Source organism: Hyla sarda, chromosome 11, assembly GCF_029499605.1.
Source record: "Hyla sarda isolate aHylSar1 chromosome 11, aHylSar1.hap1, whole genome shotgun sequence".
NCBI lineage: Eukaryota > Metazoa > Chordata > Amphibia > Anura > Hylidae > Hyla > Hyla sarda.
In genome coordinates, this window is record NC_079199.1 from 56,219,403 (window position 1) to 56,244,429 (window position 25,027).

At 44.2% G+C, this 25,027-nt stretch overlaps 1 protein-coding gene across 9 annotated transcripts in view; it reads left to right on the forward strand.

The window, feature by feature from the left end:
• The first annotated feature begins 4,573 nt into the window (after positions 1-4,573).
• CDIN1 (CDAN1 interacting nuclease 1) overlaps positions 4,574-25,027 on the forward strand; it is a 481,663-nt gene continuing 461,209 nt past the window's right edge. For 6 of the 9 annotated variants that reach the window (XM_056546009.1, XM_056546013.1, XM_056546012.1 and 3 more), the window contains exons 1-2: positions 10,215-10,400; positions 19,874-19,976. In XM_056546009.1, coding sequence (XP_056401984.1) covers positions 19,876-19,976 — 101 coding nt within the window. In that variant the 5' untranslated portion in view covers positions 10,215-10,400; positions 19,874-19,875. Of the gene's footprint in view, positions 4,949-10,214; positions 10,401-19,873; positions 19,977-25,027 lie in introns of those variants that run through there. The other 3 variants (XM_056546010.1, XM_056546014.1, XM_056546011.1) reach the window with 3 other exon arrangements.

Here is a 25,027-nt window from a genome sequence, read left to right on the forward strand (position 1 = left end):
ACCTCCAGCAGGCCACAAATGTGCATGTGTCCACTCAAACGGTCAGAAACAGACTCAATGAGAGTGGTATGAGGGCTTAATGTCCACAGGTGGGGGTTGTGCTTACAGCCCAACACCTTGCAGGACATTTGGCATTTGCCAGAGAACACCAAGATTGGCAAATTTGCCACTGGCGCCCTGTGCTCTTCACAGATGAAAGCAGGTTCACACTGAGCACATGTGACAGACGAGTCTGGAGACGCCGTGGAAAATGTTCTGCTGCCTGCAACATCTTCCAGCATAACGGGTTTAGAGGTGGGTCAGTAACGGTGTGGGGTGGCATTTATTTGGGGGGCCGCACAGCCCTCCATGTGCTTGCAAGACGTAGCCTGACTGCCATTAGGTACCGAGATGAGATCCTCAGACCCCTTGTGAGACCATATGCTGGTGCGGTTGGCCCTTGGTTCCTCCTAATGCAAGACAATGCTAGACCTCATGTGGCTGGAGTGTGTTAGCAGTTCCTGCAAGAGGAAGGCATTTATGCTATGGACTGGCCTGCCCGTTCCCCAGACCTGAATCCGATTGAGCACATCTGGGACATCATGTCTCACTCCATCCACCAACGCCATGTTGCACCACAGACTGTCCAGGAGTTGGCGGATGCTTTAGTCCTAGTCTGGGAGGACATCCCTCAGGAGACCATCCTCCACCTCATCAGGAGCCTGCCCAGGCATTGTAGGGAGATCATATGGGCACGTGGAGGCCACACACACTACTGAGCCTCATTATGACTTGTTTTAAGGACAGTACATCAAAGTTGGATCAGCCTGTAGTGTGGTTTTCCATTTGGATTTTGAATGTGACTCCATGTCCAGACCTCCATGAGTTGATAAATTTGATTTCCATTGATAATTTTGGTGTGATTTTGTTGTCAGCACATTCAACTATGTAAAGACGAAAGTATTTCATAGAATTAGTTCATTCATTCAGATCTAGGATGTGTGCTCCCTTTATTTTTTTGAACAGTGTATTAGTACAGGATAGTAATGACATTCAACCATGAAACCATCAGAGTAGAAGGTGGTATAACTGGAACACTATACATGTGTCAGGTATTATAGCAATACACACGTCAGGTATTATAGTAATACACAGTATAACAATGTATGTATCAAGTATTATAGTAAAACCCAATATAACAATGCACACTTAAGGCATTATAGTAATACACAGTATAACATAACATGCCACAAAACGATCAATGGGAGGCACTACCAAATCCTCCTACACAGAGTCTGATATGTACAGGGATCAGCACTGAAGCGGATGGAGATGCACAGCGAATAAACTTCCAGCGGTGGTAGAGAATGTAGATAACACATACATCATAAAGAGTCGACCCAGAAATGAAAAACCGTCTGCACTCATCGCAAAGTATTGGACTGTAGGCTCCTAACTGGACTGTACCAGTGGACCAGCTCCCAGAACATCCGTGGGCGCTCAGAGGCTAGTACTGCACTCACCGCAATACTTTGCGATGAGTGCATACACAGTATAACATTGTCTGTTTCAGGTATTATAGTAATGCACAATATACTGTAGCATAATGCACAGATCAGGCAGTAAAACAGCGGCTATTAAAATAATTCTGGTCAGAGCAGCCTCCACATATGTAACATGATACATGGGCTGAAGAAGCCTCCAGAACCTCCCAAGGTTTGAAACATATCTGCTACCAGGTCCATGCATGGCATGCAATATACTTGATAATACAATCCTATTTATATATCATCAACATATGTAATGGCAGAAATGTGGTGACACAGGGATGCAAGGTATACTTGTCAATTTGTGACGCCAGGGCACCATTAACTATACACAGTCCAAGGTGGGGACAGCTTCTCCTGGGCCAGGCATGGGGCAAGGACCACAATGATGCCGGGTTACAGATAACTGTCTTTTACTGAGGCAGGTGAAGATGGTACAACACACACAATATGGAACAGAGTAGATGTCTCTGGTATTGTGTGTGATAGGCTGGAGGTCACGCTGAATTACTTGCTGGCGCTGCGCTCTAAACGGGTGTCGGATGCTGTCACTGCACGGCGTATGGCGGGTATGGCTTTTTATTTTCAGCTTTTGGGTTGGTTGGATGTTACAAAATGTTTTGTTATGCGTCAGGCCCTGAAGGGTTGGGCTTGGGAAAGGGTTAGCCTTGATGTTCGGCACCCGATTTCATATCCGTTGTTGGGTAGTTTGGTGGTGGCTACGGGCACAGTTTGTTACTCACCTTTTGAGGCAGTTTTGTTTTCCACGGCTTTTGCGTTGGCTTTTTTAGTGCGCTGCGTCCTCCTTCGCGTCTCCGTCCTGGAGGGCTCGGGGAGTCGGACGTATTTTTGGGTGACAATTTTGTGCGTTTGCATGTCCGTCAATCTAAGACCGATCAGGCGGGGCAGGGAACGTGGCTGGTGTTGTAGGCTCTGCCCGGGGATGCGTGTCCTTTCCGCGTGTCGTCCTCTTTTCTGGCTGTGCGGCCGCCGGGTCCCTCTTTTCTTTTGAACGAGGATGCTTCCTTGCTTACTCAGTTTCAGTTTTTGGTGGTTTTTCGGCGTTGCCTTACTTTGGTGGGTTTGGATTTTTGTAAGTTTGGCACTCATTCTTTTCGCATTGGGGCTGCTACGGAGGCGGCTAGGGCTGGGCTGCCGGAGTCGGAGGTCCAGCGTGTGGGGCACTGGAGATCTGCGTGCTATGCCCGATATATCCGCCCTGACTTGATGGTTGACATGTGACTTTTGTCTGCAGGCGACTCTTGGCCGGTGGTGTGGGTGCTCGGACACTCTTATGTGTTTTGGGCTAATCAGAGAGTGGAGGTGCGTCCTGATGGCAGGAATCTTGGATTTCCGGGGCGTGGAGATCTGCTGGCTTGGCATCAGGGGGTTGAGGTGGCCCCAGGTTCTGGCTGAGGTGGTTAGCATTGGGCGGTTGTCCCTGGGTCCAGTGTCGCATTCTTTACACATCAGGGGGGGTATCGATCTCTGTTCCACCCCTCTGGCAGAGCTCCTGGCCCTGATGAGGGCAGATTGTGTCAGGTTCTCCTGTCTCCTCGGAGCTCCTCCTGGCACTATGCACTGCTAATAGATATACTTTTCATTCATAGCGCTGCAGGGGTATATGCATATAGATGCTCTGGGGGGGAAGACATATATAGCATTATCTGCCCCCCCACAGCACTTCTATATACATTCCCGCCGCAGCGCTATGTATAAAAAGTATTTCTATCAGCAGCATCTGGCCGCTGGCTGCTGGCACTATGCGCTCCTGATAGAAATACTTATTGTGGTAAGCTTGGGGGGTGTAGGAGAATAGGATGTGGCTGTGCAGTGATGAAAGGGTGTAGCATTAACCCTTAACTGTCGTGATGCCAAGGTGCGGGCTCCTCTTCATATATATATCCTACCGCCACCCGTCCCAGGAACGATAGGGAGGAATAAAGGATTGTCCACAACCAGAATTGTAGTAAACTGGAAATAACTTTACTGCAGATTTTATGCAGGATGCAATCAGCAAACATTCTATACAGAGGACCGGTATTTATGCACCTCGCAGGTTGGTTGGGACCTTGTAGGGAATATGCTTGGAGGATTTGCTTTACGCTGTTCCACTAAATTTAGGGGTTTGGTTTAGGTTCAGTAGTCACTTCTTCCAACTCTTTTCCACACAGCAGCTCACATGGAGCTCTGCTCAGAATAAGGTCTTAACTGAACTTCCAAACCTCAACTGGGGCAACTTTTCCCTGCCTACACTATATATGTGACAATTTGGGGGTTCCCATTGGGAACAGGGGTAGTTTGATTACTCTGCATCTCCCTCTTAAAGGTACAGTGCACAAATAAAATACAAAAAAAATTACAGTGAATACAGTAAATATAATAGAGTGCATGAACATAGTAAACAATATAACAGTGGGCCCAACACAGGAGCAGCAGGCATGCCCATGGAGATCTGCAGCCCACAGGACAGCCTTCGGTGCTGGGAGACCACAGAAAACCCCCCAAAGCATGCAACATACCTGATACTAGCCTAGTGTGTGACGAATCTGCTCCTCGAGAGGATTTTCAGTATTTAACAGGACCTTGCATTGGATATACTGTAGTGACAGGTGTGGTAAGCTTGTGGGGGTATAGGGTATATGGGGTGTAGTTGTGCAGTGATGAAAGGGTGCTGGCTTAACCCTTCACTGTCATGATGCCAGGGTGACGGCTCCTCAATATATACTTGTCCTATCGCCACCCGTCCCAAGAACGATAGGGAGGAATAAATGATTGTCCACAACCGGAGATTCAGAAAACTGTAGGAAACTTTACTGCAGATTTTATGCAGAGGTAAAACAGGAACAGTCTTTACATATGTACAGTCTATGAGGATCCTGACAGTTGGTTGGGACCTTATGAGTATAAGCTCTGGAGATTTATTTACACTGTTCCGCAGGATTTAGGGGATTGGTTTAGGTCCAGCAGTCACGCTAGCTTTAGCGGGGATTTGATTTATTAACTCACGATTAGTAAGTTGCGGAATTGTTAGGCTTCAGGCCTGGTTTTGTCTTGTAAGTCGCACGGATCTCCTCTCTCTGCTAGTCCAGAACCCAAGAGATGCTGTTTACTTTGCAGCTCAGGAGCAAGAGAGCGAGGATTGGCTAGCAGCTCCGTTATATGGGCAGGGGTTGGCCTTGAGCCGATTGGTTCATCCCAACTGTCAGTCTTTTACACAAAGGATTATGGTAGAACATGTGACTAACCACGTGACCTGGAAGGTCCTTTAGACACTATCACAGTAGAAACATTAGTCTTGTGACCTAAGGTACTGCAGACACTATATAAATCAATACCTTATACTAATTATATACATGTAACATAAAATTAAAGAACGAAGAGGTGACTCTAACTCTAACTTTGGGGACCCAGCACACAAGGTACAGTATCGTAAATACAGTACCGGGACACCACACAGGCATGAAGCATACTCAGTATTTACCAGGATCCTGCACAGGATATACTGTAGAGTCAGGAAGAGGCGCACTCAGTATTCACAAGGACCACGTACTGGATATAATGTAGTAACTAGCATGACACACACAAAACATTCACCAGGACCCTGCACTGAATATACTGTAGTGACTGGCATGAAGCTTACTTAGTATTCACCAGGACCCTGCACTGGATATACTGTAGTAATAGGCATGATGTGCACAAAACATTCACCAGGACCCTGCACTGAATATACTGTAGTGACTGGCATGAAGCTTACTTAGTATTCACCAGGACCCTACACTGGATATACTGTAGTAATAGGCATGATGTGCACAAAACATTCACCAGGACCCTGCACTGGATATACTGTAGTAATAGGCATGATGTGCACAAAACATTCACCAGGACCCTGCACTGGATATACTGTAGTAATAGGCATGACACGCACAAAACATTCACCAGGACCCTGCACTGGATATACTGTAGTAATAGGCATGACACGCACAAAACATTCACCAGGACCCTGCACTGGATGGATATACTGTAGCCAGGAAACAGAAGATGTTTTGTGCAAGGTCCAGTTACAAAGTAAGATATCTTGCAGCTAGGGCTCTATACATAATGAAAGTAATTCCACATGACTGATGCCTCTAGATTTACCAGCCCAGATAGATACCACAAGAGCCAAAGGTCATAAGGCTGGGTTCACAACACCGGTGTGAAATGTTCGGTCCGGTCGGCTCATTTTTGCGCTTCATGTGCTTTTTCCCCGGACATAAAACTGTTGTCAACCGCTGTGTTAGGTCCGGTTGTAAAAGCGCATACGGTGCAAAAATGAGACGACCGAACCGAACGTTTCACTCCGGCCGGCTCATTGAAATGAATGACATACGGGAGCGCAAGGGTTTAGCTCCCCCCTGCCGTATGCGCTCCCGTATGGGAGAAAACGTGATGTGAACCAGCCCTTACCTGTCAGCTAAAGATGAACTGGCTGATAACAGGGAGCAATAGCTTGTATCCAAAAGCCCTACAGACTCTACATAGGCTAATGGCTGACAATAGGGAGCAATAGCTTGTATCCACAAGTCCTACAGGCTTTAAATCAGAGGTCCTCAAACTTTTTAAACCGTTGGAGGGCCGGACTATAGATAAAAAAAACATTAACAAATTCCTATGCACACTTATATATCTTATTAGAGGACTACCCCTTTAAGTACACAGCACAGTTCCCCCCACATTAGGTTGGCAGTATAGATCCCCCACATTAGGTTGTAGTTCCCACACATTAGGGTTGGCAGTACAGTTCCCCCACATTAGGTGCAGTATAGTTCCCCCACATTAGGTGCAGTACAGTTCCCCCACATTAGGTGCAGTACAGTTCCCCCACATTAGGTGCAGTACAGTTCCCCCACATTAGGTGCAGTACAGTTCCCCCACATTAGGAGCAGTACAATTCCCCCACATTAGGTGCAGTACAATTCCACCACATTAGGTGCAGTACAATTCCCCCACATTAGGTACAGTACAATTCCCCCACATTAGGTGCAGTACAGTTCCACCACATTAGGTGCAGTATAGTTCCCCCACATTAGGTGCAGTATAGCTCCCCCACATTAGGTGCAGTATAGTTCCCCCACATTAGGTGCAGTATAGTTCCCCCACATTAGGTGCAGTATAGTTCCCCCACATTAGGTGCAGTATAGTTCCCCCACATTAGGTGCAGTATGTTCTCCCACAGACATACAGCCTCCAGCCATACAGTGTATGACTGGAGGTTGTATGCCTGTGTTCTGCCCCACTTCAGTGCTCCGACCACCGCTCCTCTGGTACGGACATAGCTGTAAGACCCGGGACTGAAGGAGCGGTGGTCGGAGCACGTAACACTTACCAAGCTGACCAGCGCACGTCCTCATCGCTGCTCCGCTACTCCGCGCTCCATTGCTATGGGCGCACGCACGGGACGTCAGTGACGTCCCTGCATGCGCCACCTTCCCGGTGGCCCCTGCATTTTTAAAGTAAACACGGGGCCGCCGAGAGCGTATCCCTGTGTCCCGAAAATATCTTTCGGGACACAGGGATATCCTTAGGCAGCGGCGGGCCGGATAAATGTCCTTGGCAGGCCGCATGTGGCCCACGGGACGTAGTTTGAGGGCCCCTGCTCTAAATAGACTAATGGCTGATAATAGAGAGCAAAAGCTTGTATCTACAAGCCCAACAGGCTCAATACATTTTATATGGCCGACAACATGGAGCAACAACATGTATACAGAAGCCCTTTAGGCTTTATACAAACTAATGGCTGACAACAGAGAGAAATTACCTTTATTACAGAGTACTACAGGCTTTATACAATACATATGGCTCATAACAGGAAGCTAAATTTTGTACCCACAAGCACAACTGATTCTATGCATTCTATTTGGCTGACAACAGGAACAATAGCTTGTATTCACAAGCACTACTGGCTCTATGTAGTCTATATGTCTGACAACAGGAAGCAATAACATGTATTCACAAGCACTATGGGCTCTATGAGAATATATGGCTGACAACATGGAGCAATAACGTATTCACAAGCACTATGGGCTCTATAAGAATATATGGCTGACAACAGGGAGCAATAACATGTATTCACAAGCACTATGGGCTCTATGAGAATATATGGCTGACAACAGGGAGCAATAACATGTATTCACAAGCACTATGGGCTCTATGAGAATATATGGCTGACAACAGGGAGCAATAACATGTATTCACAAGCACTATGGGCTCTATGAGAATATATGGCTGACAACAGGGAGCAATAACATGTATTCACAAGCACTATGGGCTCTATGAGAATATATGGCTGACAACATGGAGCAATAACGTATTCACAAGCACTATGGGCTCTATAAGAATATATGGCTGACAACAGGGAGCAATAACGTATTCACAAGCACTACGGGCTCTATGAGAATATATGGCTGACAACAGATCATAACAGATCATAAGCACTACAGGCTCTTTGCAAACTAAATGGCTGACAACAGGGAGCAATAGCTTTTGTTTATAAACACTACTGGCTCAATGCAGAATACATGGATGACAATGGAGCAATAGTTTGTAATCACAAGCAATACAACCTCTATGCAGACTATATGGCTGACAACAGGGAGCAATAGCTTTTGTTTATAAGCACTCATGAGACTATAAAGATGATAACTTTGAACAATAGCATGTTTTCATAGGCATTACTGGCTTTATGAGACTATAAAGCTGACAACAGCATAGACAAATAAGGGAAGCGTCATCTGTACTGCTGAAGTGACATCACAGGGTAGCACAGAGCATAAGTTCCCATGCCCTAGAACAGTGGTCTTCAACCTGCGGACCTCCAGATGTTTCAAAACTACAACTCCCAGCATGCGGGGGTTCATAGTGAGTTTTCTGCTGGGAGTTTGAGCTGCGGCGGAAAATTTGCCGCAGCTCAAACTTGTGGAAGGAAACCCACTGTAAACCCCCGCCCGTGTGAATGCACCCTGTACATTCACATGGGGAGGGAGGGCGCCCCAAACCTTTAGCTGTTGCAAAACTACAACTCCCAGCATGCACTGACAGACCATACATGCTGGGAGTTGTAGCTTTGCAACAGCTGTTGGCACACTGGTGGGGAACCACTGAGATAGGAAACAAACCCTAGCTCAGTGATTCCAACCCGTGTGCCTCCAGCTGTTGCAAAACTACAACTCCCAGCATGTCAGTGCATTCTGGGAGTTGAAGTTTTGCAACAGGTGGAGGCACACGGGTTGGAATCACTGAGTTTGGAAACAGACTCTAGCTCAGTGTTTCCCAACCAGTGTGCCTACAGCTGTTGCAAAACTACAACCCCCATTATGCATTGACAGCCGAAAGGATGCTAGGAGTTGTAGTTATGCAACAACTGGGGAAGAACAGTTTGGAGACCGCTAAGTAGTGGTCTCCAAACTATAGCCCTCCAGATGTTGAAAAACAACAACTCCAAGCATGCCCAGACTGTCCAGGCATGCTGGGAGTTGTAGTTTTGCAACATCTGGAGGGCCACAGTTTGGAGACTCCCGATGTTGCTAAATTACAACTTTCTGCATGCACTGACAGTATGGGCATGCTGGGAACTGTAGTTTTGCAACATCTGGAGGGCTACAGTTTGGAGACCACCATATAGTGGTCTCCAAACCGTGCCTCTTCAGATGTTGCAAAACTACAACTCCCAGCATGCCCAGACAGTCAGAGCATGCTGAAAGTTGTAGTTTTGCAACATCTGGAGGACCACAGTTTGGAGACCACTACACAGTGGTCTCCAAACTGTGGCCCTCCAGATGTTGCAAAACTTCAACTCCCAGCATGCACAGACAGCCTTTGGCTGTCTGGTCATGTTGGGAGTTGTAGTTTTACAACTTTTAGAAGGCCACAGTGAAGATCACTTACCAGCGATCTTCACTGCAGCTTCCTCCAACGCCGCACTTTCCGGCATGCTTCCTCCTGCTGCCGTCGCCGATCTGATGCCATCGGTAAGCCGCCGGCCATGTCCCCTCGCTCTGCCCGGACGTCGATCGGTGGGCAGAGCGGGGGAAATTAACTTTAACCCCCCGTCCCCGTCAGTCCTGATCGACCAATGGTAGGGGATAGGAGGAGGTGGCACCCCTGCCACCTTGCTCCTATCCTTTAGAAGGGTCTGCGACAGCTCTGATCAATCTTATTTTCTGGGCGATTGGGTCACCGTCCTCCGTCCCAAACAGGTTAAGGAATGTTGAGGGGCATGGATCCAATATTGGATTTCGCACCAGTACATGGGGATATGGTCGAACAGGGGCATCAGTGTGTCAATACACGCTGGTGCCATGGGACTGCCATACCTATAGTACACGGATAGTGTGGTAGATTATATATATATATATATATATATATATATCACACTGCCATGTCAGAACATATCTTTAAGATAATGCTGATTGCTTCGAAAAATAGATTGAGGTATTATGTCTGCCCATATATTTAATATCACAATTAATCTTCACTTTTGTATATTACCTCACTTGCCCCAGACTCCCTTATCAATTTATTATAAAGAGACCCCCATTTATATAATCTAGATACAACTTTATGTTTATTTACTGATGTTCGCAGTGACAACTTCATATGGCTGTGCCTCTGAGAGGTTTGCCCTGATTCAAGATGGCTGCCGCTACATGAAGGATGTCTTCTGCACATGTGCACTGGCTTTGGACCAGCTCAGCTCCCTTACTGCATTGTGTCATGTGACACTGGTTGTAATCACCCGGGAAGAACGTCCTGACATGCTGCTTTGACTTGTTTACAAGCCAAGACAAGGGTGACAGAGGAATTACCTTAGAATCTATACAGCAGTGCCGGGGGGTGAGTGGCTACCCACTAAGGATTTACACTATTGTATATGGACACTAGAGTTATGGGACAGGATACATTCATATGGATACTATTTGTATATGCCAGTGTACCACAGGATTTACACTTGTGATCACTATGAAATGTATTGTTTATGTATGGATTATGCAAATCAATGTACTTATTATGCACCGATTATGTAAATGTTATTGATGATGTCATGAATACATTATCTTATATAAGGAAGTGATGTAACACTATTGATTTGCTTGAATAAAAAGTCCTGAAACATCGCATTGTACACTAATGGGTGAAGAAACTGCATTTTTTGATTGACTGAACTGGAGTGCTGCATCTCTACTTATCTGGATATTATTAATCAGGGCTGTGGAGTCGGTAGATAAATGTTCCGCCTCCGACTCTTCTGTATTAAAGGAGTACTCCGGCGCACACTGTTTTCCTTTTATCCCGTCCGGGCTGCAAAATAAAAGAACACACACTTTCTCCTGCCTGCCTACGCTCCCCCGGTGCTCCGGTACAGGTGTTCGGTACCCGGTCTGTATTCTTCTTACTTCCTGTTAGCCCGGCACGTCACACGGAGCTTCAGCCTATCACCGGCCGCAGCGATGTCCCGCCTCAGCCAGTGATAGGCTGAAGCTCCGTGTGACGTGCCGGGCTAACAGGAAGTAAGAAGAATACAGCCCGGGGACCGAACACCTGTACCGGAGCTCCGGGGGAGCGTAGGCAGGCAGGAGAAAGTGTGTGTTCTTTTATTTTGCAGCCCGGACGGGATGAAAGGAAAAAAGTGCGTGCCGGAGTACTCCTTTAATATGCAAATGTATTTTATACATTCGTTGAAGGAAAGAAAGGCAACATACATGTCATTACCACAGGACTACTGGCTGGAAAGCCAACAGTCTACTGTATTGAACAGTTTAAAGGGGTACTCCGTTACCTTGCTGTCGGAGCTCCGCTTTCCAGCGTCCGGAAGTTATTATTCCGAACGATGTGTGTGCGGGCTTCCATGTTCAAGGCCGCCCCTCGTGATGTCACGCCCGCTCCCTCAACGAAAGGCTATGGGAAGGGAGCGCGACGCGCCCCCTTCCCATAGACTTCCGTTGAGGGGGTGGGCTTGACGTCACGAGGGGCGGCCCTGAACACGGAAGCCCGCACAAACATTGTTCGGAATAATAACTTCCGGACGCTGGAAAGTGGAGCTCTGACACTATTGCCGCTCCTGATATATAGTGCCATATAGTGAAGCACATGAAAAGCTTCTTCATGGTCACTTAATGTGTTCGTTTTGCGGTTACATGAGGCACTGCATGCATTGGTCTTTATTCTTACAGTAGAGAAGTCATTAATTATAACTTTTTGTGAATTGGGACATTTAAACTTGCTTTTTTTTTATTCCAATCTAAATTTAGTAGGAGTCAGTCGGTGCATTGTTTGCCGACTCCAGGTACCCAAAATTTCGTCCGACTTCACAGCCCTGTTATTGATACATACAGCTATACACAGTATATACACATTTGTACTGCACTCCTTTATGCTGCCGCCATGATCACACAGCCAAGCTCCTGTAATCATTACAGCCCAGAGTTCAACTCCTCCCACCGCACCACCGACTGATCACGCGGCTGTGATGTCACGGCAGGTGCACTGGCGGGTTCGCTGTGTGCGGCGTCCTGTGCAGTGCTGTCAGTACCGTTACTGGAGGGTCACGTGTGTGATGTGAGAGGTCGCAGGTATTCCATGTGTACATGACACGGCTTCTCTATTATAGGATAGAAGACCATCATGGAGGGGTTAATAAACATCTAATACACAACAGCTTCTTCGTTTGTTTCTGTCCATGATTCCTGATGCTTCTGGGTCATCTAGTACAACCCACTGACATGGTGGTCAGGAGCATGGGAGAGCTGGGTGACTATAGTGGGTATCACAATAATTTCATGGATTCCTTCCAGGTACTATTCTTCATCACCAGTGTCCTCACCCACTACTTGACCTGGTCACATCTAAGCACTGACCATAGGGGTCACCACTGAGCAGATGGCAGGACAGGCATTGCTCCTTAGGCCTCATTCACACAGTACAGACTTATTTCACTAGAACCAGGTGTTTATCCCTCTGTGTTTATTGAGGGAGGACATTGTATTCCTCTTCTCACGTCATTGTTTCCATCATAGGAGCAGATCAACAACAAAATAAGTGGTGGCAACAGATTTGTTACATGAAAGATATCACTGCTGCCCGAACGACATCATTCATTTTAATTGTGTCTGACAATTTATGGGGCTCAATTGTGTTACATTATTTTGCCTGGGATATTTTTTTGAAGGAATCTGCATTACTTATGTGAACAAGGCCATAATGCAGTCGTCTTCAAACTCTTGACCTCCAGTAGCAAAACTACAACTCTCAGTATGCTCCATCTCCTAATTTACAAAAAAATATATATGGTGTAGCTCAGCTACTCGCACTATGAGTTGGAGTGAACCGAGGTTAACTGCTAGGCACTTATACGCCAAGTGCCTGTCTTAAAGAGTAAAACTGGTTAAAAAGGAAGGGAGTGTAGTCCTCAGGTGTTCTACTATGGAAAGCTGGGTGACTGGAGAAAAGGGGGAGGGGGAAAGGTAAAAAAAAGGATGTGGGGGAAAGGAAAGAGGTATCACGAATAAGTATGATCAGACCGTATTGTGGTAAAAATTGGCAATATTTATTTAACCTATACAATGGTGGAACCAAGTGAAGGGGGTGTGCTGGGCCCTAGTGACCACCCAGCTACACACCTATTGCAATAATAAATAACGTAATAGTTATAAGAATACATTTTTTTTTCTTTTTTTTAGAAAACAGACATGCAGAAAATCCCCTTTGAGATTGTACAAAAAAAAAGATTGCAGCAGCACTCTTGGTCAAAAAATGGAGGCTCTTAGTGCAGTGTATCCGCACATCCCGGACATCGCGGCCGCTCCCCCGGCTCCCTGAGCTACACAGAGAGCGGCCGCGATGTGTGCGTGTGCACTGCAGGGTAACTCGCAAATCGCCGTTTGTCTGCTGGTAGCGGCAGATTGCTGCTATTAGCAGGCACATAGAGGGCAGCACTTTAGGGGCCTTTGTCAGCGGATCCGGACAAATACGCCGTGTGAACGCACCCTAAGGATCTATTCACACATACAGTATCCTGTGCAGGTTTGATGCGCAGGATTTTCTGCTGCAGATTTCAATGTAAATTGAACACAGCTTGAAATCCTGTGCATCAGATCTGTGCACAATATTGTACATGTGAATAGACCCTTAAAGTGGTTGTGTCTCTATAATAGCCCTCTCTGGGGGTCTTCTGCACATGTAGATGCAGTGGGGACTCCCTCTGATGTGCCACAACAGAATGAACCCAACACATCACTGTGTTAGAATCGCTGTATCTAATGCTAGGTTTGCACTGTAGGTGCATGTGTGGCTAACTACAGCTTCTTTTTATGAATGCATTTGTGAGAGACCCCCTTTAAACTGCACTGTGTGACCAAGCATATAGGACATGACAGTAAAGTCTAAAAAGCTCCATAGCGTAGTATGATCAGTACAAATAGATTAGTATAATGGAGGTGAGGGATACGCGTACCCCATACACAACCATGGTCATTTTGCAGCCCTCCCACCCGGCAAATATGGAATATATTGTGATCTTGCTTAGAGGATAGGTGGGAACTCACAGCAATAAACAGACCGGACCAAAAGTAAAGACCGACACAAATTTTTATTTTCCGAGACTTGAGGCATCATGCTTGATAAAACGCCTTGCATCTTGGGAAAATAAAACTTGTGTTGGTCTTTTACCTTTGGTCCAGTCTGTTCAGCGCCGTGAGTACCCACCTATCTTCTAAACAAGATTATCAACCAGACATACTACTGCTTTAAAGGGGTTATCCCAAGAATAAAACATATCCTATGTAAACCTAGCAGCAGCACTCGCTCCCTCCATTCATTCTCGCTCCCTCCATTCATTCTCTGAGTTCAGTGCTCGGTGATCTTTGAAGGTGCTGTAGAGAGGGAAAGGAGTGGTACCAAGCATGCGCACTGTCATTTCATTAACAGGAGAGGAACAAAACCTCTGTTCACTTGATAGGTGGAGGTCCCAGCAGTCAGTCCCCCACAATTAGCTAATCATTCTCTATCCAGTGGATGGAGAGAATTTTATAATCTTGGGTTAACCCTTTGGGGTACTTTTACAGTTTTTGCTGCAGATTTGATGCTGTGTTCAATCATTTAGTTACATGTATTTACACATCAAATCAGATCAGCAGACAATACTATACGTGTTCATATACCCTTGTCAAATCCACTTTCCGGATACATCCGGCCTGTTTGCTGCTGCCAGGTGTGGTCAGAAAGTCGAGGCTACACCATTTGCCCAATTCCCATTAAAGTCAAGGGGAGTTGTACAAATTGTAAATCTTCTCCGCTTTAGGCTTTCCCGACCGGTTGACAAAATAGGATCTCCTTAATGTTCTATAGGAGGTGCGATCTGATTGGCGAATGGTGGATATTCTGCTTTTCCTTTGCACTAATTACGAAAGATCCCTCCTTTGTATCTAGCTGTACTGCATGATTGAGAGTATGAATTAACAGGTTTATGGTTTCAGCAAATAATGGGATGTTCTGCAGATTTTTTATATTATTTTTATGTCAATTTATTCTGACTTTTAGTATCCCTACAAGCTGCTATTAAATTGGAGTCTTTTTATTTTTTTATTTTTGTGGAGAGCTGTGTGAGCATCCCGTGACCAGGACATATAAAGCGGACAGAGAGCGGTGAGACATCAACACTAAAAGTATATAAACACTATGCTCAACTGTTTAATATACAGTGGACAAGTATTAAAGGGGTATTCCAGTTTTTACTAAAAAATATTTTTAAAAAAATGTGCTGTAGCAGGGGTTGGTAAGGCTAGGTAAGAATGTCTTTTATTTTTTCTGTATTCGCCACAGCACCATATTTATAATTTTTTTTTAAAGAATATCTCCTTAACCACTTTAGGATGAAGGGCTTACCTGTACACCCTTGTCCCACTCCCCTTCTATGACACGAGGAAACGAGAGGGGAGAAAAAGGTGCAGGGGGCACTCCCTGAAAGAAATGTATTCACTGATGTGCACCCTCCACCACACCAACAGTGATTATACCGACCTTGGAGAGGCCGCACTGGGACCTGTGCAGCCCTAGTGTTGGATGAGCTGCTGCTCTCCCACCGGCATCGAGCTCCTAAATAAGGAGCCGATATGCAATGTGAGGAGAAAGGGTAAAAAGAAGCCGGTACAGTGGAGGCGCTGCTCGAGTGGTGAAATTACTGAGAAACTCAGGCGGTGCAGGATAACGATTTTTATTGAGATAAATTGGGACAACGCGTTTCGGCATCCGCTGATGCCTTCCTCAGGACCACTTAACAATTCTAAAATAATAAAAGAAGGTATATCTGTATATCTCAAACTGATTATATACATACATCTTGATCAAGATGTATGTATATAATCAGTTTGAGATATACAGATATACCTTCTTTTATTATTTTAGAATTGTTAAGTGGACCTGAGGAAGGCATCAGCGGATGCCGAAACGCGTTGTCCCAATTTATCTCAATAAAAATCGTTATCCTGCACCGCCTGAGTTTCTCAGTAATTTCACCACTCGAGCAGTGCCGCCACTGTACCGGCTTCTTTTCACCCTTTCACCTCACTTCTATGACACGGGCTCAGGAGCTAATGCTGGACATCACCAATTGTGGTGATGTCTTACATTAACCCCTTAGATTCCATGACCAAAGTTGGTCGCAGGGTCTAAAAAAAACATCATCATTCCGGCAGCTCAATGGAGCTGATCGGGACCACCGCAGTAAAAATGTGATGTCCCAATGAGCTGAAGGGATGGCCGGAGGGCCCTTACCTGCCTCCTTGCCATCCGATGTGGTGCCTCGATGCTCCAGGAAGCCTCAGCAGCCTGGAGCAATCGAGTACCGATAACACAGTTCAATGATGGCATTAATAAGTTTATGCAATCTGAAAATTGCATGTAATAGTCCCCTAGGGCATTGTTTCTCAAGTGCGGTCCTCAAGTACCCCCAACTGTGGTGATGCCTGATGCACTGACCATAATTATATCACCTGTGAAAGACTAAGGAAATCCAGAAAACATGACCTGTTGGGGGTACTTGAGGACCGCGCTTGAGAAACACTAACCTAGGGGGACCAAAAAATTGTGTTTAAAAAAAAAAATGTCATTTGACCCCTTCACTAATAAAAGTTTGTCATCCACCTTTTCCTATTTTACAAAAACAAATATGTATACAAAAATAAACATAAACATATAAACTATATAAAATGTTAGTTAAGCCGCACGGTCAATGGCGTATACATAAAAATACCAAAATCCAGAATTGCGTATTTTTGGTCACTTTGTATACCCTACAAAATGTATAAAAAGCGATCAAAAAGTCCCATCAAAACTAAAATGGTACCGATAAGAAATAAAGATCACGGTGCAAATGAGCCCTCACACATCCCGTATATGGAAAAATAAAAGTTATAGGGGTCAGAAGAGGACAATTTTAAGCATACTAATTTTCATGCAAAAAGTTTTTAACAGAATTAAAACAAAATCAAACCTATATAAATTGGTACCCCTGTAATTGTATTTACCTACAGAATAAAGATAAGGTGTCATTTTTATTGAAAAGTGCATTGCGTAGAATCTGAAGCCCCCAAAAGTTACAAATGGCGTTTAAAAAAAAAAATAAAAAATTCTCCACAATTTTTTTTGTTATGCCATATATTTTGTGCTGAAATTATTAACGTTGGTACAAAGTAAAATTGGTGGCGCAAAAAACAAGCCCTCATATGGGTCTGTAGGTGGAAAATTAAAAGTGCTATGATTTTTAGAAGGTGAGGTAGAAAAAAACGAAAGTGCAAAAATGAAACAAACCTAATGTCCTGAAGGGGTTAAAGGCTGTACCTGGAAATCCATTAAAGGGGTACTCCTGTGGAAAACTTTTTTTTTTTTAAATCAACTGGTGCCAGAAAGCTAAACAGATTTGTAAATTACTTCTATTTAAAAATCTTAATCCTTCCAGTACTTTTTAGGGGCTGTATACTAAAGAGAAATCCAAAAAAGAAATGCATTTCCTTTGATGTCACGACCACAGTGCTCTCTGCTGACCTCTGCTGTCCATTTCAGGAACTGTGCAGAGCAGCATATGTTTGCTATGGGGATTTTTTCCTGCTCTGGACAGTTCCTAAAATGGACAGCAGAGGTCAGCAGAGAGTACTATGGTCATGACATCAGAGGAAATGCATTTCTTTTTTGGATTTCTCTTTAGTATACAGTCCCTAAAAAGTACAGGATTAAGATTATTTAATAGAAGTGATTTACAAATCTGTTTAACTTTCTGGCACCAGATGATTTAAAAAAAAAAAAGTTTTCCATGGGAGTACCCCTTTAAACTGTGAGAGTGCTATAGAAGGGGTGAGTAGATCTTTTGGGCAGTTATTCTGGTTGTGTAATTAGGTTGATAATCCTAAAACGCCAATAATATATAAAAAATGAGCTCTTAGTATCATCCCCATTTCTGTAAGTTACTTATTGGGGTTTTCCCATAAGGGGGTTCACTCCACTGTTTCTGTATCTTCTATAGAGTTGTATAGAGCTGGTCAGTTACCACTCAATCTAACCCAACTAGTGTTTAAAGGGGTACTCCGATGCTTAGACATCTTATCCCCTATCCAAAGGATAGGAGATAAGATGCCTGATCGCGGGAGTCCCGCTGCTGGGGACCCCCGTGATCTTGCACATGGCACCCCGTTTATAATCAGTGCCCGGAGCTATCACGCCCCCTCCCATAGGCTTGCATTGAGTGATGTCACACGGGGGCTGAGGCGTGATGTCACGCGCCATCGGCCCTGTGGTCGCCGGTAATCGGACCCGGAGTGAACACGCTCCGGGGACTGATTATAAACGGGGTGCCGCGTGCAAGATCACGGGGGTCCCCAGTGGCGGGACTCCCGCGATCAGGCATCTTATCCCCTATGCTTTGGATAGGGGATAAGATGTCTAAGCACCGGAGAACCCCTTTAAGTGTGTTGGAACTTTTTAAAAAAGGAGTATTTGGAAGCCAAAACTGGCTGCCCGGGCATGTTGAGAGTTGTAGTTTTGTAACATCTGGAGTCACCCTGGTTGGAAAACCCTGTCTTAGAAGCTTCCATTGCAGTTTATGTTGTTTTTGTGGGATTAAAAGCTCTTTGTTGTTAGCCCTGATGACTTGGTAGATCATTACAGCAAACTTGCATGGCAAGGGAACAGTCCTGTACTGTCATGGCCCCATAGGGTTTATAAATACAGTACAACAGCCTGTATGGTTATAGGGTATATGGTTATAGGGTACCTGTCATCACTGTAAATGCTGCCTGGACCATGATTTATCAAGATGTTCCCTGGTGGCTTCTCCCTAACCCAGCAGCCCTGATTGATAGATCTCTCCCTGTTTTGGTATAGGAAGTGCTCTATCAATCATGGCCGGTGGGGCAGGGAGAAGACACTGGGCACTGCCCACTCTTTTAGGCCTGAAGTTGTCTATAACAGAATTTCCAACATATTTAGAAATGTTGTGTTTCATAGTCGCTAGCACCTTTGTCCCACAGGGAAAAATTGAATATTTTCTGCAAGCTGTGCGCAATTTCTATATACTGTACTACGTGGTCTGGGCTCTATGGGAACTTTCCCTTTAACTGGTGAACATATGATTTCCTTCTAATTTACTTTGCAAGGAATAGATAGAATTCAGCTAATGTTACTAATGTGCTTACAAATTACAACCAGTGTCTAATTCTGACAATTCTTTTTTATTCACATGCACTGAAATCGTATCTTCTCTAATGGATTTTTTGGATCCATAAATGACCTTGTTCTTAAACTGCTGTCTGCCTAATGTTACTGTCTATACACTTGATTCAAATGGGGTAACTCATTTAGATTAATAATTTTATCTTTTAACTATACAAAACCTTACTAAAGAGTGTGTCTGGAAATGTAATATATTTGTCTATTAACAAGGAATATGCTAAAAAATAACCAAAACTCTCCTATTGAATCTCTCTTGCTCCAGCATCAATGCTCCACGTCAGTGTATGTATACGCTGGTTCAGCAGTGATGTTACCGTATACCCATGCGACTTTGACAACCAATCGCAGGCATCAGCAACCTCATGCTATACATGCAGGCATCATTTCGGTAGTCATGTGGGTATACGGGCAAGTCATCGCTGCAGTAAAGTAAACAAAGACTGGAGGGGGTGACCTAAGCGCAGCTGTAGATTTTAAAGGGGTATTCCAGGAAAAAACTATTTTTTTATTTTTTTTTATATCAACTGGCTCCAGAAAGTTTTTTTTGGCACAAAACTTTGAAGCTGAACCCTTGTTCCTCTTTACCACAGAGATGAAGCTGAGTAAAGTGCAGTATGAGGAGATTGCTAAATTCATTACCACCCTGAAGCCCACTAGACAATGCATGCGACAACTGAAGGCAAGATTCCCCCGGTAAGTCAGGCTTATGCCCCCTATTCTCTGCAACAATAAAATCTAAGTCTGGGTCCACACATGTCCGAAGCATTAAGATCAGTTTTTTATTCAGTAACAGCTGGTGCATCTTTTGTCAATTGCCCTTTTACCTTTTTTGTAATGAAATGTTCACAGCCAGGTAAAAAAAAAATGTTAGACGCTTTCTATTTGGTGTCTGGACCACTCTGGCATTACAACTGACACGTCAGATGCCAAGAATGACCACATTGGGAACAATGAAATTGGTTTTGGCATCAGTTCCCTCCAGCATTTTCTACCATACTGAAGGGAAACTGAGCCGGATTGCAGGAAATATGGTAACAAGCCCTAAACAAGTGTTTGGAGTCTTTTGAGGACTGTACTGTAAATATGGTTTAGTAATGACACAATTCTTCTTGCTGAATTGTTGTAATAACTGAAGCTTAGGAGATATTACTGGCACCTAGCTGCTGGGCCCCGAACCTTATGACTGGCACTCAGATCTATGAACAGAACCATGTGACTTCTCACCTTTGTCAGAATCATATGACTGCCACTTGGACTCTTGGTCATGATTATATAACTACCAATTGGATTCTTGGTCCCTATCATATGACTACCACTTGGACTCTTGGTCAGGATCACATGACTACCACTTGGACTCTTGGTCAGGATCACATGACTACCACTTGCATTTTTGGTCATGATCACATGACTACCACTTGGACTCTTGGTCATGATCACATGACTACCACTTGGACTCTTGGTCAGGATCAAGACACAAAATAGTTTAGTTATCACCATCCGGCTGGACTCTGCTCCAGTACAATATGCTGTAGCGGTCTCTCTTTCACCATTGCAATTTTCTGCTGGAATGTTTCTTTATTTTTTAAGATAACATTTCTATTATTTGTGTCTGCTAAAGGGGTAACAATATATTTCATATACTGTGTTATGATATTATGTAAAATGGATGAGCTTGATAAACCATCCATATTTGATCATTGGGGGTTCAGCTCTTGACACCCATGTCGATCAGCTGTTTTAGGGTATGTTCACACTACGGATGTGTCGCTGAATCTCCGCTCGCGGAATTCAGCTTGCAGAGTTTCAGCCTGGCAACTGGCAGCAGCGGTAGGACAGCGAGGCACTGCGCCGTCACCATTGACAGCTATGCAGTACTCGCGGACTTCAGCGCAAAGTATGAACATGTTCTTTCTTTGCGCGGAACAATTTCAGCTGCGGAATTGTCTGCCGCTGAAATTCCGTATTGTTAACGGGTCTCGCGGAAGTCCCATTCACACTGATGCTAACGTTCACTGTGCGGAATTCCTCGTGGAATTCCGCTCACAGAATTCCGCAGTGTGAACATACCCTTAAGAGGAAACAGTGATATTGTGAGAACTGCATCCATTTCATTGTTTACAGACACAGCTTTGTACTTTTAGTAGTGGCTGTTCCTGGTATTGCTGCTCAGGGCTAGGTACTGGAATAGGATGTAGCTGTAAACTATTTCACCAGAAACTAGTCAAAATAGCTGACTGATGTTTAGGTTGGGAGTTTGGCAAGTCTATTACTGATGCCAATTCAGGTAGAAGACAGACATGGTCGCACATCTACAATCTTGCACAATGATCTAATTGCTTCTCAGCATAATTTCAAAAACTAACAGGTTGTTAGTATATACTTTTTGATCAAAAAGTACAAAGCCCACTCGCCACGTCAAGGCCACCTATTTAGAGTGGGTCCCTAACGTCCCTAGCATAAAAGATGGCATGGCTTCACAGTAAGCTGGCAAAAATGTCATGCTACTCTAACTACAAAGCAAAAAAAAAAAATTGGATAACGCTGTCATTATCAAAAATTATACTGACCAACAGAATAACGTGTCAGCTTTACCGTAAAGTGCACTGTGTAAAAAAAAAAAAAAAAAAGACAGCCCAAACGTTTTTTTATTTTTTATTTCACTCCACAGATCATTTTCTTTTCGGTTTTGAGGTGCATTTTATGGTAAAAGCCCTTATGTGGCTATATAGATAAAAAAAAAATAGGTGTTACAGCTCTTAGAAGATGAGGAAAATAAAATCTCAAAAATGTAGATGGGCTGTGTCCACAAGGCCAAAATAGGTTATGTCTTTGAGGGGTCAAAGAGGTCCCTAGGCATCTTATCACGTGACCACAGCCACCATGCCCCTTCCTATAGGCTTGATTGAAGGGGCTTGACGTCGCGAACACGGCTGCCCGAAGCCGGCACTCTGAACATAAATGTTCAGAAGCCGGGGTGCCGGGCCAGAGATCACGGGGGTCCCAGCTGCTGGACCCCCTGCGATCAGACATCTTATGCTTTAGATAGGGAACAAGATGTCTAGAGGAGGAGTACCCCTTTGACCCCTTTACCCCTTGTCCACTGTGCTCTCTGCTGACACCTGCTGCCCAAATCAGGAACTGTCCAGAGCAGCATAGGTTTGCAATGGGGATTTTCTCCTGCCCTGGACATTTCCTAAGACGGGCAGCAGGTGTCAGCAGAGAACACTGTGGACAAGACAAAAAAGAATTTAAAAAAAGTATAGAATTTCCTCTGTAACATACCGCTGCTAAAGAGTACTGGAAGGGTAAAGATTTTTTATAGAAGTCATTTTCAAGCCTGTTTAACTTTCTGGCACCAGTTGATTTAGAAAAAATGTTTTCCACCGGAGTACTCCTTCAAGGACCAAGCCTATTTTCACCTTAAGGACAGGAGCATTTTTTGCACATCTGACCACTGTCACTTTAATCATTAATAACTCTGGAATGCTTTTACTTTTCATTCTGATTCCGAGATTGTTTTTTGTAACATGTTCTACTTAATGTTCGTGGTAAATGAAAAATTCCAAAATGTTATGAAAAAATAGAAAATTTAGCATTTTTCTAACTTTGAAGCTCTCTGCTTGTAAGGAAAATTGACATTCCAAATAAATTATATATTGATTCACATATACAACATGTCTACTTTATGTTGGCATCATTGGACATGTTTTTACTTTTGGAAGACATCAGAGGGGCTTCAAAGCTCAGCAGCAATTTTCCAATTTTTCACAAAATTTTCAAAATCTGAATTATTCAGGGACCAGTTCAGTTTTGAAGTGGATTTTAAGTGCCTTCATGTTCTAAATGCCCCACAAATGACCCATTATAAAAACTGCACCCCTCAAAGTATTCAAAATGACATTCAGTAAGTGTGTTAACACTTTATGTGTTTCACCGGAATAGCAGCAAAGTGAAGGAGAAAACTGAAAATCTTCATTTTTTACACTGGCATGTTCATGTGTACCCAGTTTTTGAATTTTTACAAGGGTAAAAGGAGAGATATCTTCATAAAATTTGTAACCCAATTTCTCTAGCGTAAGAAAATACCTCATGTGTATGTCAATGGCTCTGTGGGTGCACTACAAGGCTCAGAAGGGAAGGAGCGACAATGGGATTTTAGAGAGTAAGTTTTTCTGAAATGGTCTTTGGGGGGCATGTCACATTTAGGAAACCTCAATAGTGCTAGAACAGCAAAAAAAAACAAAAAAAACACATGGCATACTATTTTGGAAACTACTCCCCTCAAGGAACATAACAAGGGGTACAGTGAGCCTTAACACCCCACAGGTGTTTGACGACTTTTCGTTAAAGTTGTATGTATAAATGATTTTTTAAATTAAAATGCTCGCTTTCCCCCAAATTTTACATTTTTACAAGGTATAATAGGAGAAAATTCCCCCCAAAATTTGTAACCCCATGTGTGGACATCAAGTGCACTGCTGGCGCACTACAATGCTCAGAAGAAAAGGAGTCACATTTGCACATTTTGCTGAAATGGGGGTGGGGGGGAAGTGCGGGCATGTCGCATTTAGGAAGCCCCTATGGAGCCAGAACAGCAAAAAAAAAAACACATGGCATACTATTTTGGAAAGTACACCCATTAAGGAACGTAACAAGCAGTACAGTGAGCCTTAACACCCCACAGGTGTTTGATAAATGTTCATCAAAGTGGGATGTGAAAAGGAAAGATTTGATTTTTTACATTAAAATCCTGGGGTTACCCCAAATTTTTCATTTTCACAAGTGGTAACTGGAGAAAATATCACCGTAAATTTGTAAGTACATTACATTTCTTTGGAGTAAGGACATAACTCATATCTGGGCATAAACTGCTCAGGGGCCCTGAGCTTCTGCATAGCTGCCTATGGAGCCAGAACAGCAGGACCCCCCCTCAAGGAGCGTTACATTGGGTAAATTACCAAAATGTGGTACAGTGGGACTTAAATCATAAAACAGGTTATGTTCTCAGAATGATGACCCAGAGCATAGCCAAAACTAAAAAAAATATGCCCACCCCAAACCCTATGCTCTGAATCATCATTCTGAGAATGTGATGTGTGTGGCCGTCCCTAACCTCTTGCCTCAAATGTGCACACTGCTCAGGTGGAGAGAGAGCGCTGCGCATTTGAGGCAACATAAAAAAGTCCCCGCTAATAGTGACTCAGTGACCCATGACCCATTTTTGGGCATTTGCACGGGATGCCTGCTGAATGATTTCAGCAGGCATCCCGGTCCGGTCCCTGCCCAGCGCGCGACGGGGTCGGAAATTCCCACGGTTGTACAGGTATGCCCTTGGTCCTTAAGTATCAGCGACCAAGGGGTTAATATCAGCTCTGATGATACTTGTATATGGTTGTTGATTTAAAGTAGTTAGGGGACACCTGAGTCAAAACTAGATGGCAAATGCTGCATGGATTTCTATAAGAGTATATTCACATGTGGCATATTTGCTATTGATATTTCTGTAAGTGTCCCATTCATCTGACAGGAGGGTACAAAAATCCATGCTTTTGCCTTTTAGATAAATGGAGCTGATTTTTAGGCACGGCAAACTACCAATGGTCATTTCTGCCAGTAGAAACATAGCACTGCAATGATATCTATATTCTGTCAGCCCCTAACGCCCCCCCCCCCCCCTTAATTTCCAGGTTTAGATAAACATTAGAGATGAGCGAACTTACAGTAAATTCGATTCATCACGAACT